The sequence below is a fragment of the Podarcis erhardii genome, assembly GCF_964252035.2.
Source record: "Podarcis erhardii genome assembly, chromosome: 1".
NCBI classification, from domain to species: domain Eukaryota; kingdom Metazoa; phylum Chordata; class Lepidosauria; order Squamata; family Lacertidae; genus Podarcis; species Podarcis erhardii.
In genome coordinates, this window is record NC_138497.1 from 57,843,405 (window position 1) to 57,860,486 (window position 17,082).

Here is a 17,082-nt window from a genome sequence, read left to right on the forward strand (position 1 = left end):
TAAAAACTACATTGAAATGGGGGGGGGACATGGGTTTCAATACACAAGTTTACATAACGTTTAGTTAGATTCTTATTTTATTTTATTTTTCATTTACTGAATTTGTATACTGCCCTTCATCCGCAGCTCTCAGGGCGATTTACAACATAAACCATCTTAAAAACCACCAAATAAATCTGCAACGGCCTGGGGAGGAAAGATCAAAGCACCACAGAAGTTGACTCCAAGAATTGTTGCGTGTCGAGGACCCCCAAGACACCCCCGAATAACAACACATTTCACACATCATTTTTGTTTTGGTTTTTGTCATAATTTTGGCCACAACTTTATTGAATTACAGTATGTGAGTGGTTGCTTAGGCATTGGTTAGCGACTATCTGTTCCCATTTGGAGGTAGGAACAGAACTGACAACCACCCCCCTGTGGAAATCAGTAAGGGTAAACAATTTTGGGGAGAGAATAAAGCTGGGTGCCAGGCTCACACCTCTCCCCAAATGCTCCCTGGGGCTCTTGCGTGGCCCTAGCCCCTTGACAGGGATTCGGACAAAAGAATGGCGATCCCCTGGATTCCTTTAACAGAATACCCTTGCAGCAGCAGCATTGGAGGGGCAGGCACAGCCAATCCATGCCCCTCCACCAACCAAAAGTTAACCGATGCCTAACGGCAACCTTACAAGTTGTGACAATTTGCTACACAGTAGGCAAAACCCAAATGGTACTAGCCAATCAGCCAAATGGTAAAATTCCTACCAGGCCCCTGCTCCAAAGCAGACAACCCCATGACAGGCATAGCAAGGTCAGCGCAAACAAACCCTAAATAAAGGGAGGGAGGGCGGGTAATCCAATGAGCGCAGCAAAAAGAGGAAGCTCAACGCTGCGCACAGGGAACATATATAGCACCCCCATCAATCAAATAAAATTGCAACAATAAATTTCCCCCAGCAACAATTGAAGGTGGCCAATCAAATTTGTGACCAAACTAACCCGCCCAGCAATAGGGGATGTCATGGTTGCTCCCACCGCAACACATGCTCTCCATGAAGAAGAACCCGCTTTGCCATCTTAATTACACTCCAACCAGTTATCTCTTGTGATCAAATATTTAATGCTGATAACATTGCTTGGACCCCATTCCATATTCCCTACCAAAGGATGGTGTATGAAACATGTTAACACTGCTTTCCAAATAAGCTGTATTATTACTTCACCATTCTCAGAAATATATTTGAAAGAATGAAAGAATGTGTTTAAGACTGGATATACAAGGAGTCAGACCTGCAATTCTTCTGTTATAGCTATTTAACTAGCAAAGGGTCCTCTAAGGATCCTAAAAGATTGTGCAAGTTAAAAGCTGTTTGGCAGCAGCTATCGTTACGTCAGGGCTGGAACTTGCTGTCGGCAAAAATCAGATCTAAGTTTCAAGACACTTCCTGACTTCCCTCAGATTTAGGAGAATGACTTTTTCAAGGTGACAATAAAAGCTGTACTATTGGTAAAGGCAAATCTCTTGGTGAGACAGTCCACACACATGGGTGACATTTGATTATTGTCGTGGTGATATGATTTAGGAGTTTGCCATTGATCTGAGCAAACTCTTCTTTTAGAGCTGAAACAGATAAGTGGACATCTCACATGATTTATCTGTTGCTGAACATTGCAGACTCCAGATACCTGAAATTGATGGTTTGAATTTTTTTCTTAACTTTTGATAACTTCTGGTTATCTTCTTTTGAGAACTTCTGGTTCTTGATAATTCCCATGCAGCATCACAGATTCTGTTAGCAGAACATTTAAGCGCAGTGCAGCAGGCTTTTTGCTGCTGGTGCAAAATTCTTGTATTTTAGGGAAACAGCCTTTAGTAGTAGTTGGGTTATCTGGCAGGGGAGATACCTTGATCATGAAGGTTTTTCTAGGGTAGGCTCATCCACTGCATTCCAGGTGTGGGGATCCCTGCAGTTTCCCCAAATATGGGAAACTTAGCCACCTAATCTGTCAGGTTGCCATATGTCAACCAATCCAAATTACTAAAATGCCTGAAAATTAAAGTTATCACCAGGTACCAGAAATTCATTAAACTAGGGGGAAGGTGAGCTTCTCTGGTGAGGATATTCCAAATGCACGAGTGAGAAGGTCGCTAGCCTTCCAGTCACTAGCCACCTAATCCCAAACCTATTGTGGCCCAGACAAGGACTTCTGATGAAGATCACAAGGTTCTGGTAGGCTAGAAGGTGCCCCTACTGAAAATATATATCTATTGAAAAGCTCCCACATGAAATCTGAAAGCATCCACCTCTTTTTGTGTGAGACAAGGGTAAAGAGCTATCTTTGACAGCTATCTGCATTTTCTTTTCCTCTTTCTGTTTTTGTTTTTATTTAGATATGTGTTTTAATTGTATTATGAAAAAACATTAATAAAATTTTATGGATTTTTTTTTTTTTAGATAATGCCACTAGCTCACTGTTAACTACTTTCACCATTATTCATTTAGTGTCAAAGATTCTGTCCATTCTGCAGCTCAGGGTACTGCCAAAGGTCCTCCTAGCACCAGCACATCTGTGCCTACAGATGCAGAAGTTAGAGACTAAGCCTGATTGACAGCTCTGGGTTTAGCCATCCTTAAAATAAAAAAAAAGCCCTGCCCAGTCATGTTGGCATTTTCTAAATAATACAGAAAGTTTTCCAGGCACCTGGAAGTCACACACATTTCAGTATGGGAAGTTGAGGCATGAAAAACGAAGTTGTAATGCTTAGGATATTTGCCCATGCATGCTGCATCCGATTGCTTAGGTCCACACCCAGAAGCAAGCAAACAAAAAAACCCCCACAAAGTGAAAATCGACATCACGTACTCACTTCCCTTTGGCAATGCCTTGCACAGCAGTTCTCCAAAATCAAAGCATCATGCCATGACTTGCAGTAAGTATACTGCAGACCCTTTTCCTTTTTGGGGTGTTTGCTAATGCCAGAATCAACCATTTCCTTTCCATAGGTAAAGGTAAAGGGACCTCGACCATTAGGTCCAGTCGCGGATGACTCTGGGGTTGCGACACTCATCTCACTTTATTGACCGAGGGAGCCGGCGTACAGCTTCTGGGTCATGTGGCCAGCATGACTAAGCCGCATCTGGAGAACCAGAGCAGCGCATGGAAACGCCGTTTACCTTCCTGCCAGAGCAGTACCTATTTATCTACTTGCACTTCGTGCTTTCAAACTGCTAAGTTGGCAGGAGCAGGGACCGAGCAACGGGAGCTCACCCTGTTGCAGGGATTCGAACAGCCGACCTTTGATCGGCAAGCCCTAGGCTCTGTGGTTTAACCCACAGCACCACCCGCGTCCCTTCCGTTCCATACCCTTCTCCAAATTAAGTGCCAATGCGGGAATCACTTGAGAATAGTGCCATCCCTAGCAAACAAGGCAGCCTTTTTAGCACAGCATGCCTGATGGTTATTTTCTGCAAGCTCAAAAGTTTTGGTTCATCTTTTGAGTGAGTTTAAATCCTTACTGAGTTTTAACATAGTTACTTACTTATAGATACTATAGATTAGTATACTACGAAGTCTATCTCTTTGGACAGTGCTATCCCTTTAGCCTACAGTCTTAGACACTTAACTGGGAATAAAACCCATTAAAAACAATGAGCCTTACTTCTGCGTAGACAAATAGAATCATAGAATCATACAACTGTCGGGTTGGAAGGGATCCCAAGGGTCATCTAGTCCATGCACTGCAATGCAGGAATCTCAACTAGATCATTCATGTCTTGCGTATCACCACTTGTGTTTTTTTGTTTCAAGCTTGCATATACCGGTAATTATTGAAGTTTCCTAGGAATGAGCATGACATAAGCCAGCCATTGTTCAGCACTTTTAAGCCCAACATATTTCCGTGGGTCACCCCAAAGAGTTATCTTTGGCAGCATAATTACCTGTGCAATTAATAGCTTTTTTAAATCAAAGAAAAATTATACACAAAATAAGCGTGCAACAGCTGAGCTCAGGATTAGAGCAGAATTCCTCAGAAGCGTTCCACGGCTTGGCAAGTTAGTTAAGAGGATGTTTGCAAAGTGCTTAGAACTTACAACACATATTTAAACAAAAAAATTCTCTCAGTTTACTTCGAGGGAAATGTGCACGTGGATATTTGTCCACATTGTGCATACCAATAAAGGCTTAAGAAGCAAGAGAGAGAGAGTTGTGTTAAACTGCACATTCATTAAATGGAATTAAAAGAAAGCCATTTAAGGCACCCGCTTTCTTATTTCTTTTATGATCTTTTCAAGCTTCTTCTTCTACATTATTTAATTCACATCCAAACATCCCCTTCATGCTGTGGGTGGGGTCAGCAAAAGCCAGGGGCAGGAAAATCGCAGCCAGCAGCTGCTGATGATACAGTAGAGGCAACACTACCAGAGAGACTGCTTGTGGTTTGAAGATCAGGGAACTGACAAGCTGTCAGATTTGGCATTCTCCTCTCTCCAGCCGGGATTCTATCTACAGCATCAACTGTCAAATATATATTATTCAACATGTTTTTATAGCCCTGTGAAAGTTTACTTGAAATTTATCGTGCAACCGCACTAAAAAAAGTTGGGTGGTTTCAACTGAAATCCCACAATGGGTGACTGAAATTAGAAAAGTTATCTTATAACTCTGAAGGGCAGGATGTTGGTTAAGGGAATGTCAAGAGTGCTTGATATATGAATTTCATAAACTGAAAACATTTCGCTTTGTCTAAAAAAAGGCTAGTACATGCATGCACCACTATGTGTGCTTGGCTGCACTATTCCACTGCTCATACCATCATAGAATTGTAGAGTTGGAAGGGACCATGAGGGTCATCTTGTCCAAGCTAAAATGCAACAAATTCATAAGCTTTATGGTGTATTATAAACTGTAATGGATAAAAACAGACCAATGGGCCACCTAGCCCAGCATCTGGTTCTCCCAGTTGCCAACCAGATGCCTGTGGAAAACCCACAAACAGGACACATGCACAAGAACACTCTCCCCTCCTGCAGTTTTCATCAACTAATATTCAGAAGCGTACTGCATCAGACCATGGGGGCAGAACATAGCTATCATGGATAGTAGCCAATAGGGTCGCCATATTTCAAAAAGTGAAAATCGCAACAAAAATGGACAGTTTTGAGCTATTTTTAAGGGAAATCGGCAAAAACGACACTACCAACATGGGTTGCCATACACATGGAATTTTCCCGGACATTTTGCTGATTTCCGCCCGGACACTGCTTCCAAATGCAGTATTCTGGGTATGTCTGGGAAATTCCAGATGTATGGCAACCCTAGCAGCCTATGATAGCCTTTATCTTCAAGTAATTTGTCCGATCCTATCCCAAGGTATTTTTCCCAGTCAGTCACTGACAGTTCAGACCGCATGAGCTTGTATGTGAAATTATGCGGCCCCACAACACATACACCACCTTACATTTGTTTGCACAGACTTGCACCTGCCATTTTACCCCATATTCACTAAGTTTGGAGGTGCCCTTTTAGAGCTCTTCGCAACCTTTTTTGTTTGAGCAACTTAATATCATAAAAAACTTGGCAACTTCACTGCTCACCCTTAACTCTGGGTCATTCATAAACAAGTTTAAAAGTATATTCCCAATAGAAATCCTTGGTGAAGTCCACTTTCTACATTCCTCCATCTGAATAATTGTCCATTTATTCCTCTCTGCTTCCTAATACTTAACTAGTTCCTGATCCTCAAGAGGACATTTCCTCTTATTCCATGACTGCTAAGCTTATTCAGGAGTCTTCAGTGAGGTACTTTTCAGATTTTGTACTTTTCTCCACGTGTAAGTGACTTCCAAGCATCAAATGTGTTCTACTTAAAGCAACTTATGGCTGCCGTTGAAATTCCATGTTTTGGACAAACTGTAATCAGCTAGCTTGCTAAGAGCTAGTGGCTGTGCAATGTGTTCCATCTTGAACTCCCCAGATAACCTAGGAATCCAAAGTGCAATGCATGTCTTCACCATTATGCTAGTGATGGCCTCCAGAAGAAAAAGGGTGAAAAGCGGGGAGAAAAGACTGTCAAAATCCACTCTGTGCATTGTTGTGTGGACCCCAAAGATGTATCATGGCTCCAGTTGCAGCACTAAACTCTGACTGTGGTTGGATGAAGGCAAATAAGCTGAAATACAAGGGGGTGGAGAGTACTGTTTTGCGTAGAAAGTTCCCATCTGGATGGAGGTTTGCAACCCGTTCTGGATAGAGTTGCACTGCCCTTGATGAATCAGGTACACATCTTGGATGGCCTTCTGGACCTGGTGCTATTTGTTGTAATAGTTAGGTGCCATCAGCATGCTGGTGCGGAGGCCAGAACAGAAGCAAGGGAGCCCAGAAGGATACCATGGTCAAGAGTATAAAAAGCTGCTGAAAGGTCCCACAGAACCAACTGGGACAACTCTCCCTATCCAACTGCTGGCAGATGTCATCTACCGAGGTGATCAAAACCATCTCTATCCCATAATTAGGCCTGAAACCAAACTGGAATGGATCTAGATAATCTGACTCATCCAGAAACCCCTGGAGCTGAGATGCTACCACACATTCCTGTACCCTGCCTATGCCCATATTAACCTGCTTGAACCTTAGGATAATTCACCTCAGAGTTTCTTGGTCTGCCAGGAAAAAACAGGTTGACAACAACAAAGTCAGAGCTTTAGTTGGCTTTGAATCTTTAGAACTGCCTCCCCCCATCATTGACAGACCCCTTTTGGTTGCTTTTTAATCAGCTCTAATGACTCATTTGTTTTACTTAAGACTTCTCTGATTAATTTTTACTACTTTTAATAATGAGGTCTCTCTGGATCCTTATGCTTAAGATTCCATGATTGGAACTCTGTCATTCTGGATTTGTGTTGTTTTTGGTTGGTGTCTAGTTTCCATTAATTTACATTGTCTATTTTTACTGTAATTATTCTTTATTTATTGGTGAAAAGCCACCTCGTTAGAACATTGCCCTAAAAAGTGGAGCGTAAATATTTAAAATGACTCGATAAATATAAAGCTTCTCAGGAAAATACTAATAAAATACTACACTAATCTGTGAATCCAGCCCCACACTTTGTGTTCTGCCCTTGCTGGAGTCATGCAAACAACTTGGACCAGGTTGGGACTAGAATAAACTGGAACACCATTCTATTTTGAATTGTAGGCATTGTAATTGTAACTGCTGAATGAGAAAAAGAGAGTTGCGATTGTGTACATTGTAAGGTAACTGTTTCCATGGCTTTTGAAGGGGGAAAAATCATTGTTTTGGCCATCCTCTGCAGGAAACAGTCAAACCACAACATCTATTCAGAGCAAGTGTTGTTAAACTTAAGTTTAAACTGTTTATGCCACACATTTGTGTCTTGCTCTTGAGTAGTTGAATGTTCAGAAGACTGGGTGGCTTTTTCATTTGCAGGTTAGATGTTAAAAGACTCTTTTAAATTTTAAGGCTGCAACCACTTGTATCTGAGAGGTTATATTTAGAAAATATGAAACAGAGAAGAGAGAGCCATGAGCCATATTTTCCTGTTGAAAACCTTGTACCCAGTTTAAGAGAGAAAAGGGGTGGAATAGGGAACAAGCCATATGATTCTATAATTGCCCTCCTTATGAAATTATACCTCAGAGAAGTATTTGAATTCAGTTATGACAATGCATAAACCAATTCTCATTAAATCTTTGTAGCATTCTGCACCTAGATTTCTGCTCACTGGAGGTATCCTGTGGACATGTATCCTAAGGAAAAAAGCTGAACACACTGGAAAGGTCTTAATAGAAGTAAAATTATCCAATGTTTCATAAACTTTTCCCTTCCCATCCTTCCCTCCAGTTTTGCCAGTTTTGCTGATGCTTGTTATTTAATAGCTCACAGACAGCAGGTTCAACCTGAAAGGTATTGTTTCCTAACAAAAGCAGATTATTTCCATGTTGTGATTTAATTTGCTGAACTGCAACCATTTTGTCATTACAACAAAAGGCGGGGTAACATAAACAAAGAAAGGCTTTGAAATATTTCCGGCTTAAATTTTTGATAAAGTTTTTGTTTTTAGTTCCAGTGTTTTTAACTTTTGTGATATTATGATCACTCTCATGATACAACCAGAAAAGACCCTTTAATTTTCAAATGAGGCATGAGGGTTTTTTATTAGTTGGTTTGCAATTTAAAATTTATTTAACCATAACTTTGGTGTAAAAGGTAAGGGACCCCTGGATGGTTTAATCCAGTCAAAGGCGACTATGGGATTGTGATGCTCATCTCACTTCACACCAAAAGAGCCTGCGTTTGTCCACAGACAACTTTCCAGGTCATGTGGCCAGCATGACTAAACCCATTCCAGCATTGCTTGGGACTGTGTTGTAACCATCTTCAATTCTTCCTTTGCTGCTCCTCCCCCCCCCTTCTCTACCCCTCTTGCTTCCAGAAAGTATCATCTTCCAGTCCCTCTCTCAAGCAGATCCAGGAATCCACAACTGCAGCTGTAATGACCTCACACTTCTTGCTTGGATTGCATTTTTGCTGCACTCTCATTCATGCTGCTAGGATTATTCCCTTGGCCAGTTGCGAAAACCAGAATACAACTTTGACATTTTGTGGTAGCAGGTCATGCTCTTATCATATCTGGGGCACCCCCAGTATGCGGGAAGCTTTTCATAGCTATTTATTTATTTTATACCCTGCCCTTTCTTACAAAGAAGCCCAGGACGGCAAACCCACAAACAATAAAAGATCTGAAAAATCTATAAGATTATAAGAGATCTCTACATAAAAGAAAACTTGTTGGAAGGGGCAGGCTTTCAGTAGGCACAAAAAGAGACAGCAGAGAAGGAGCCTAATATTTAATGGGAGGAAACTCCCAAAGGTACCTTAAATACTTAGAGTCTCTCAACCCTACCCAAAAAAGAGTGACTGCCCCCCCCCAAATCCAACAGTGCCTATAAGGAAGGAAAAAATCCATAACTGTTCTCCGACAACATTCATGTACTATTTCTATTCATGTACTATGTCAGGAGTGCTCTGATGGTGTTTCCTGCTTGGCAGGGGGTTGGACTCGATGGCCCTTGTGGTCTCTTCCAACTCTATGATTCTATGATTCTTTTAGCTGGGTATGTGTCAACAAGTTCTCCTGGGGAGCTTACGACAAGAAAAAAATTCAAATGCACAAGAAGGCAGGCCAACAATAAAGCATATAAAAGGGAGTATAAAAACAAGAAGCAGAAGCAAAATGATTTAAAACCCTAGGAAAACAATAACATTTTTGCTTGGCACCAAATGGCATCAAGGTAGGCACCGGGCTTTCTCAGTGACAAAGGTATTCCATATCCTGGCTACCACCACTGAGATGCCCCTTGTCTCAGTAGGACCTCACCTGGTGGGTGCACCAAAGGAAGGAACTGGGAAGAAGCTCTTAAGGTGAGAGTACGTACATGTGGACAAAGGCAATCTTCCAGGAACTTTGGTCCCACACCAATAAAGACTTTAAAGATCAAAACCAGAATTCTGAACTGGGCCCAGAAATGGACACATGAGAATCCAAAAGGAAACACAGACCTGACAAGGTGTGGTTTTGCGAAGTTCCAGCTCAGGCATATCACTTAATACAGCTAATTGCCTTAGTTTGTTCACGAAATGGCCAAAATAACAGCACATGAAAACCAGGATATTACATTCACTACAAGTATGAATAAAGGGCATACCGTATAAAATACAGTTTGACAGTCATCCTGTTCAGAAGGCAGAAAAACAGATCCCTCTTTAAGAACAGTAGACAGAATCCCATTCTCTTCTATAGGTAACGTTTCTGGTTTCATCACCTCACCTTACTTAGACTGCCTCTTCAGCATAAGGACTTCGCCTTTCTATGTGTCCCTTGCTATTTTTTGGCACTCCCAAGTCTTCTATTACCAAACCCTGGAGATATCTGGATACACCCAATTAAATGAGGCTGGTTTTCACTTTCATTGCAAGGGAGAGTCATAAGGCCCAACCTATACACTACCGATAGAGGCACAACCACTCCCATGCTGCGCCTAACATTTGAAGGAAGGAATTCAAGAAGCCAAGGCCAGCACATGGTTCCTATCCATGCCTCATGGTACAGAATCATTGATATGGGAAGCAATGATGTGTCACTAGCTCTGCCGACCCAGATTTGGTTCCATCAAATGTTTCCAGGAGTAGTGGTTGAGGAGCCATGCTGCAGCAACTGCCAGGAGCATATAAACTGAGTATCAGAAAGGTTCTAGATTAAATAGATTGCACTATTGAAGAGTCAATTGCCCCAGGCATAGGAATGAGAGGCAATTTGGATCTGTAGCCTTTGGCAGCTGGGAACTGGGAGATCTGGGTTTAAATTACTTGAATGGGTGGCTTTGTGCAATCTGCTATTTCTTAGGGTACTTACAGACCGTCATTATTTCAGTCACATACACACAAACTCAGGTTGTTAAAAGGAGAGCCCCTTGCGCAACAAACCTGTTCTCCCAAAAGACCGGACCTTATGCAATAAGGAAAGTGATGGGGAAATGCCCTGGAAAAGGTGGGATAACATTTGTTTTGATGCAGCCATCATCTAACTTCTCTGCAAACAAATTGGAAGGAATGCTCATTACAAAGCAAGTGTCATCTAATCTCCTTGCAAACAAATCAGGATGGCTGCTCAGTGACCAAGTCTCCACTTGGCCTCAGCAAAATGGAAATAATTGTATAGCTATTTTAAGGGGGAAAGTCAAAGCTTTCCAAGCTTTGACGTCTTCAGTTGGAGCTGGAAAATGCAAGAGTCATTGTCACTCAGTCTAGACAATACTGACCTAGCTGGACAAATGGTCTGAATCAATGCAAGGTAATGAGGTCTGTAAAGTACTTTATAACTCATTTGTCACATCCTAATCCTGCTCCTGTTTCTCAAATCTCATGGCAGCATTATCCAAGAAGAATCTGGCAAGCTACAGGTTAAACTAAGAGACAGTAGTGGGCCCCAGGTCATCCACAAGGCTTTATAGCTGAGCATGTCTCCGGCTCTGGACTAGAATCCAATATCCCACTACGACCTGTCAGAAAAGCGACAGAAATGCTAAAGAGAATTCCATCTAGTCCTGTAGAATTGTCTGTATTCAGATATACCGAGATAGGAAGATACAGTTCTGTCTTTTTTGAAGAGAGCTGGAAACAGTTTGAGCCGTTACATGCCATGCATTGTCTGCCTCCCCAACTGTTTTCATTGCTTCTACTCATATAAAATCTTCTCACTGAAAAAAACCAACTACTGTATTGCCCGTCTCTAGCTCAGGGTGGTGCTGGTGGAGGGAACCAAGTGCAGTTGCAAAGCCATTTGTCACTATAAAGCTTGCCTGGAATGTACCGCATACCGACCAAAATATAATGTAGCTATAATCTAATACCTTGCTAAACCCCTAAAGAAACTCTCCTGCAAGACATACATGCGGCTTGACATGTTTTTTCCTAACCACACCGAGGATTAGATGGGAAGGGGAGATCCTTCTCTCTTTTCTACAGCTAAAATGCAACACAACCCAGAGTACGGTAATTGCAGGCTGCGCTTATTTATAGAAGGTTTGGCAGTTCATAAAAGGGAATATTAGCTGAGCAAGGAATAACTAAATAAGAAACATAGCCATTCTAAAGTATACATATGTACATACACATGTTATATCTAATCCAAAATGTTAGCCACACCTCATATATCACAAACCAAGAACACCTCCTTATGTTTGAAAAGTGCATACTTGGATACCTGGTATACATGTGTGTGTGATCACCAAAGAAGTATTTCTGCTGCAAAAAAAATTAAAAATTCTGGAAATTCCGAAAACGTGGTTAGAACTGTGCACTCTGACACACCCATTTAGGAATCAGTACAGGAACCTATTATCCAATTTACTTCTTTATGCTCAAATAAGTATTAAAAACACTAAGGTGCCAAAGCCTTTTTTTTAAAAAAAGTATTTTGTAAGCTTCCAATGATCTGGGGGAGGGGGGTGGATAAGGATAATAGATTCCCTTCAAAACAGCTCAAGGCAATTTCTATTACAATGGGTCTCTGTTGAAGGCACAGTTATTTCTTCGCAAATACTTGTGGTTCTGTATCACATCAAACTTTTAAAGACTTATTTTGTCATTCGGGGCATGTGATTTTCTTAAATGCATGAGCACTTTCATTGCCAAACAAGCATTTCGTTTTATTATTCACAGGCAGACTTCGGAAAGCTAGCTGGGGGGCAAGGAGGGAAATGAGCTGCCCATTCCTGCCAGACTGGCTTAAAGTTTGCTTCTAAACCTCCTCACTAGTCATGCTCAAATTAAAGTTCTGCAAGCCAGCGAGCACTTTTCACTTTCTGCCCTGAAAATTCTCCAAATTTCATTCCCAGCGTGGAGAAGAGAAGTCGTTATGGCTTCTGCATCTTGCAAGCATGCAAGCGCTTGCTTCTTCTGCAAGCTCAAGAATACAGCTATTGTAAGGTTTCCTTTCCCTCCCTCCCTCCGATGTCTGCTTCACAGAAGGAACGGAGCAAAAATAAATACATAACTGTGGTTCGCAAGGCTGAATATGGCCAGATGTGCAGAAGCTCATTTCTCTGTCCAGCAAACATTGTTAGCTTTAAACCTCCGTGTTTCAAGCTAAAAGAACCTTCTATACTTCTCTATCCTGCCTCCACACAAAACACATCCATGCATCCCTCTTGTAATAAAAAATTTCACAGGTTCCCTTTCAGTGTCTTTGTCACGCGGGAAACGCACAGTAAAATGTCAATGAAGTTGAACAGTCCAGCTGGCAAGCCGGAGGAAGTTTTTGCTCTCCGAAGTATCTCATACGCTCATCGGCTAGTATAAGGGATTTCATTCATAAGCCACTTACCTATCCGGGCTAAAGAAAGCTGCAACAAGTAAAATCCAACAGCTGCACCCAACCAGACCTTGGCCATTGTTTCCTCTCTTCGAGTTAATGTGTAAAAGTCAAGGAGCTCCTCTCTCCCTGCCTGCACAAAGGAGGGGCAGGAAGCAAAAGGAAGGAGAAAAAAGGTCCCAGGTCTTGTTAAGAGGCACGGAGAGGCAGCGTCGGAAGTTTGCTGCAGTTTTTATTCCAATTCAAAGTAACTGAAGGAGTGACACAACAGGGAGGGGAGCGAAATCAAAAGTCACACCCATCTTGAAACAAAAGTGACTAGGCAAAAAAGGGGAGGGGAGAAGGCTACTACTTATGAGTAAGCAGTTACCAGCAGCAATTAGTGGAGGCTCCAAATGTCTTTTACTCATCACAGGGAAGCCTTACTGGAGCAGCTGTGCTGGGAATTGTCTGCAATTCTTCATGCTTAGCAAGGAGGAGAGAAGCTGCCCTCAAAGACCTAAAGTCTATACAAAAGATCCGGAATAACGGAGGCTTTAGAAGTACGTCCGTTTTAATATATATATTTTTCCTTGTGAATGGACAGAACAAGGTAGAGAGTTAAAACAAAGAATGACATTTCTCTGTAGGTTTGCCAGTAATCCCGATCCAGTCACTTCCGCAGAAGACATAAGAGCATATAATTCTATTTTATTTTTAATGTTCTGCTAAGAGCTGCTTGCACATTTCACTGAAGTGAGCAAGGGGAGAGGGAGGCCACTTTTCCATCATTTCTACTTTTGGGCTCTGTGGAGGCTAAAATCCAAAGTGAACATCTGCGCATCAAACCCATGGTGAAATGTGCATGCTCCAGAATTGGGTACCTCTCACACATGTTATTCTAGAATCAATGGATACTGAGTACCCTCCCCCATGTGGTTCACACACAATCTAGACCAGGCATCCCCAAACTTGGCCTTCCAGCTGTTTTGAGACTACAGTTCCCATCATCCCTGACCACTGGTTCTGTTAGCTAGGGATGATGGGAGTTGTAGTCCCAAAACAGCTGGAGGGCCAAGTTTGGGATTGCCTGATCTAGACTCTCTGAAAAGGCTTCTTGAGCAACTAGCTTCATTCTGAAATTAAAAGCTGACTGCATTGCATTGAGTTTGCATTACCCTACAGTGTGTCCATTTGAAAACATTCCATTGGGGGTGCTGGGGGTGTATCCACACCTGCCCAATAAAATTGTGAACAGAAGTGTGTGAATCTGAACTTACGACATGGTTTATCTCTGTAGATCATGGCATAAGAATAAGACTGACATAACTTAAACATGACATGTGGTTCTTCATCCTGACTTGGTACAAACCTGGTACTGGACTCCTCTCTGGAAAACACTTCACACCTTGAGAAGGTCAGTACACGCAAATCCAGTTGCTAGCAGTTCAAATTCCTGGCAAGACCTTCAAGCTAATGGTGGTACAGGAGGCAGACAAAGAGATGGCCGGGTTCAGTTAACTGCTCACTAACACACTTCTTCCGCCCTTTTGTTAAGCAAAACACAGAGAGTAAGAAGCAAACAGGATAGCAGACAGTTTTTAGACATTTCTCACTAGGATGAGCAAGGTGAGAAATGGGCAGGAAATGGGGGGCAGCAATTGCTCGTCTCAAAGCCCCTACCTTCCCCCTTGGAGGCATGAGCTAAGAACCCCAGCATTCCCAGTAGTTAGCTAACAATCCTAGCTCCAAGGTAACAGCACACACACCTGCTTCACTTTAAGGACAGATATATTCTTCCTTCTCATTTCTTGCTCTTAGCATGGGCCCTGCTGGCAAAATTGCCACACCCACATTTCTGTAGGCTCTTCAGCATAGGGAATCTTTCACCCTTCAGATCAAGGGTGTGTGTATGTGTGTGTGTGTGTGTGTGTGTGTGTGTGTGTGTGTGTGTGTTGTAGGAGTTGCTGCCTCCTTAAATTGTAATTGTACAGTCTGAAGAAGCATTTCTATATTCTGTCTCTTGTATTTCATATAAGAAGCCAAGCTTTTTTTTATTCCTTTGGTGTGAGAAGTTCTTTTGGCATAAGGTTTAGGGTTACTGCATATTCATAACAAGCACACTTCATAACTCCAGTCAAAGATCCTAAACCTCTCAGCAGTGTGTATATGAGTGCTTGGACATGTATGTGGCTTCAGACTGCAACAACGTTGTGGGTGGGCGGATACCAAGATTGCTGCCTTCATTCACCCAGGGCATGTGCAGAGACGAAAAGGCATGGATCATCCAATCAAGGGGCAGGTTTCAAATCCACACCAAGTAACCACAGCCACCCTTGTAGATAGTATAATCTAACATCAATCTAGATTGAAACCAACATGTTGAGGACAAGCATAAGCAATTCCAGACTCAGCAAAAATAAAAATAAAATGAAATAAATGGTGTTACAAACCTGGCTAGTGTGTACACAGCCACATTTTTTTTTTTTAGGTAGATATGTGCCATAATCCACTACAGATGTTACACATGAAAGAGCCCTCCCCAAAGAGCAAATGTTAGTTATTCATGCATCCTCTAGCCTAATTTTTCATCATGTCTGAAGCTACCCTCAAGCTGAGAACAATTGATCCAGACAGCATAAATCAGAATTTCTGTACTTCTTCAATTACTATTGACCTAGGCTAAGGACTAGAGTTGGGGCTGTTTTATCCTTGAAATCATTGGAAGGTTCAAGGCAAGTTCAGATGTGAATTCTTATCAAGGCAAAAGTAGACATGATGTGAAAGATCTGTGATCACATAGCCCATGTTTTGGGGTGTTTAAATTTTTAAAAATAAAGCTGCGGAAGAATCTGACACATATAAAGCTCATTTGTGCTGTTTTCTCAATTAAAATTAAGACCTCCAGGTATAGGGCGGTGTATAAGTTGAATAAATAATAATAATAATAATAATAATAATAATAATAATAATAATAAATGCTCCCAAACATAAAATTTACCTCTCACTATATATGCACTATATACATGGGTGGCACTGTGGGTTAAACCACAGAGCCTAGGACTTGCTGATCAGAAGGTCGGCGGTTCGAATCCCTGAGATGGGGTGAGCTCCCGTTGCTCGGTCCCTGCTCCTGCCAACCTAGTAGTTCGAAAGCATGAAGCACAAGTAGATAAATAGGTATCGCTCTGGCGGGAAGGTAAACAGCATTTCCTTGCACTGCTCTGGTTCGCCAGGAGCAGCTTAGTCATGCTGGCCACATGACCCGGAAGCTGTACGCCAGCCCCCTCGGCCAATAAAGCAAGATGAGCGCCGCAACCCCAGAGTCGTCCACGACTGGACCTAATGGTCAGGGGTTCCTTTACCTTTATATATGCAGGGGAAGCATCCAAGTGCCGTGCATGGACAGCTTCCTCAGCACAATGATCTTGATAAACCTGGAATTTGTGAGTTATGGTGTAAAAATCCAGTCCTGGTATAAATTCTGTTTCAGGCAAATAATTACTGAAAGAAGAAATGCACTCTAGTTATTAGAAACTCAAAGTCCTGTCTGCACTTAGCTTGACTCTCTTGCACGGAACATGTCAAACTTGAGAGGGAACTGACCTAGCATTCATCAGGTTGTTGACAATTGGACTGCCTATATGCATGCAGGTTTAAAAGGTACCCAAATATCACTTTTTAAAAACTACATGTAGGTTTTTTTACATATAGTTTTGTTCTGTGAACCGCCCTGATATCTCCAGGTATAGGGCAGTATGTAAATTCAATAAATCTAAAATGTAAATGTAAATACATATATACAGTTTTATTGATTTCCAATACATAACAATTAAAAAGGGGGGGAGGATACAAGGTGGGATTTTGTTTTTGTTTCCAAAAATCACCTTTCAGGACCTAAGTGTATCTAAGAATTTTACTGTGACTAAAAAGGATGCATTAATAATGATCGTACCAGATATGACTTCATCCCCCCCTCACCAAGGCCCAGAACATATAAATGTTTATAACTCCCTAGAAAATAAAGAATGCCATGGTTTTGATAATAAATTTTGTCCAGTAGCTTCTAGGTGGCATCCATTTTTATTGATTCCTGAATGTTTTTTATTTCAAATTTGTTTAGATTTATATCTATGTAAAACTTCATCATGTTGGTGAAAATAATAAAACACAAACTCAAAGAAGCACCTGAGATATGCAGCGTAGATATACTAGGATGGAC

General features: G+C 41.7%; 1 protein-coding gene across 17 annotated transcripts in view; it reads right to left on the reverse strand.

The window, feature by feature from the left end:
• The window catches only part of CD44 (CD44 molecule (IN blood group)), a 70,229-nt gene extending 57,078 nt beyond the window's left edge, over positions 1-13,151 (reverse strand). For all 17 annotated transcript variants that reach the window (XM_081834145.1, XM_081834144.1, XM_081834143.1 and 14 more), the window contains exon 1: positions 12,894-13,151. In XM_081834145.1, coding sequence (XP_081690271.1) covers positions 12,894-12,960 — 67 coding nt within the window. In that variant the 5' untranslated portion in view covers positions 12,961-13,151. The remainder of the gene's footprint in view (positions 1-12,893) is intronic.
• Between the last annotated feature and the right edge of the window lie 3,931 nt (positions 13,152-17,082).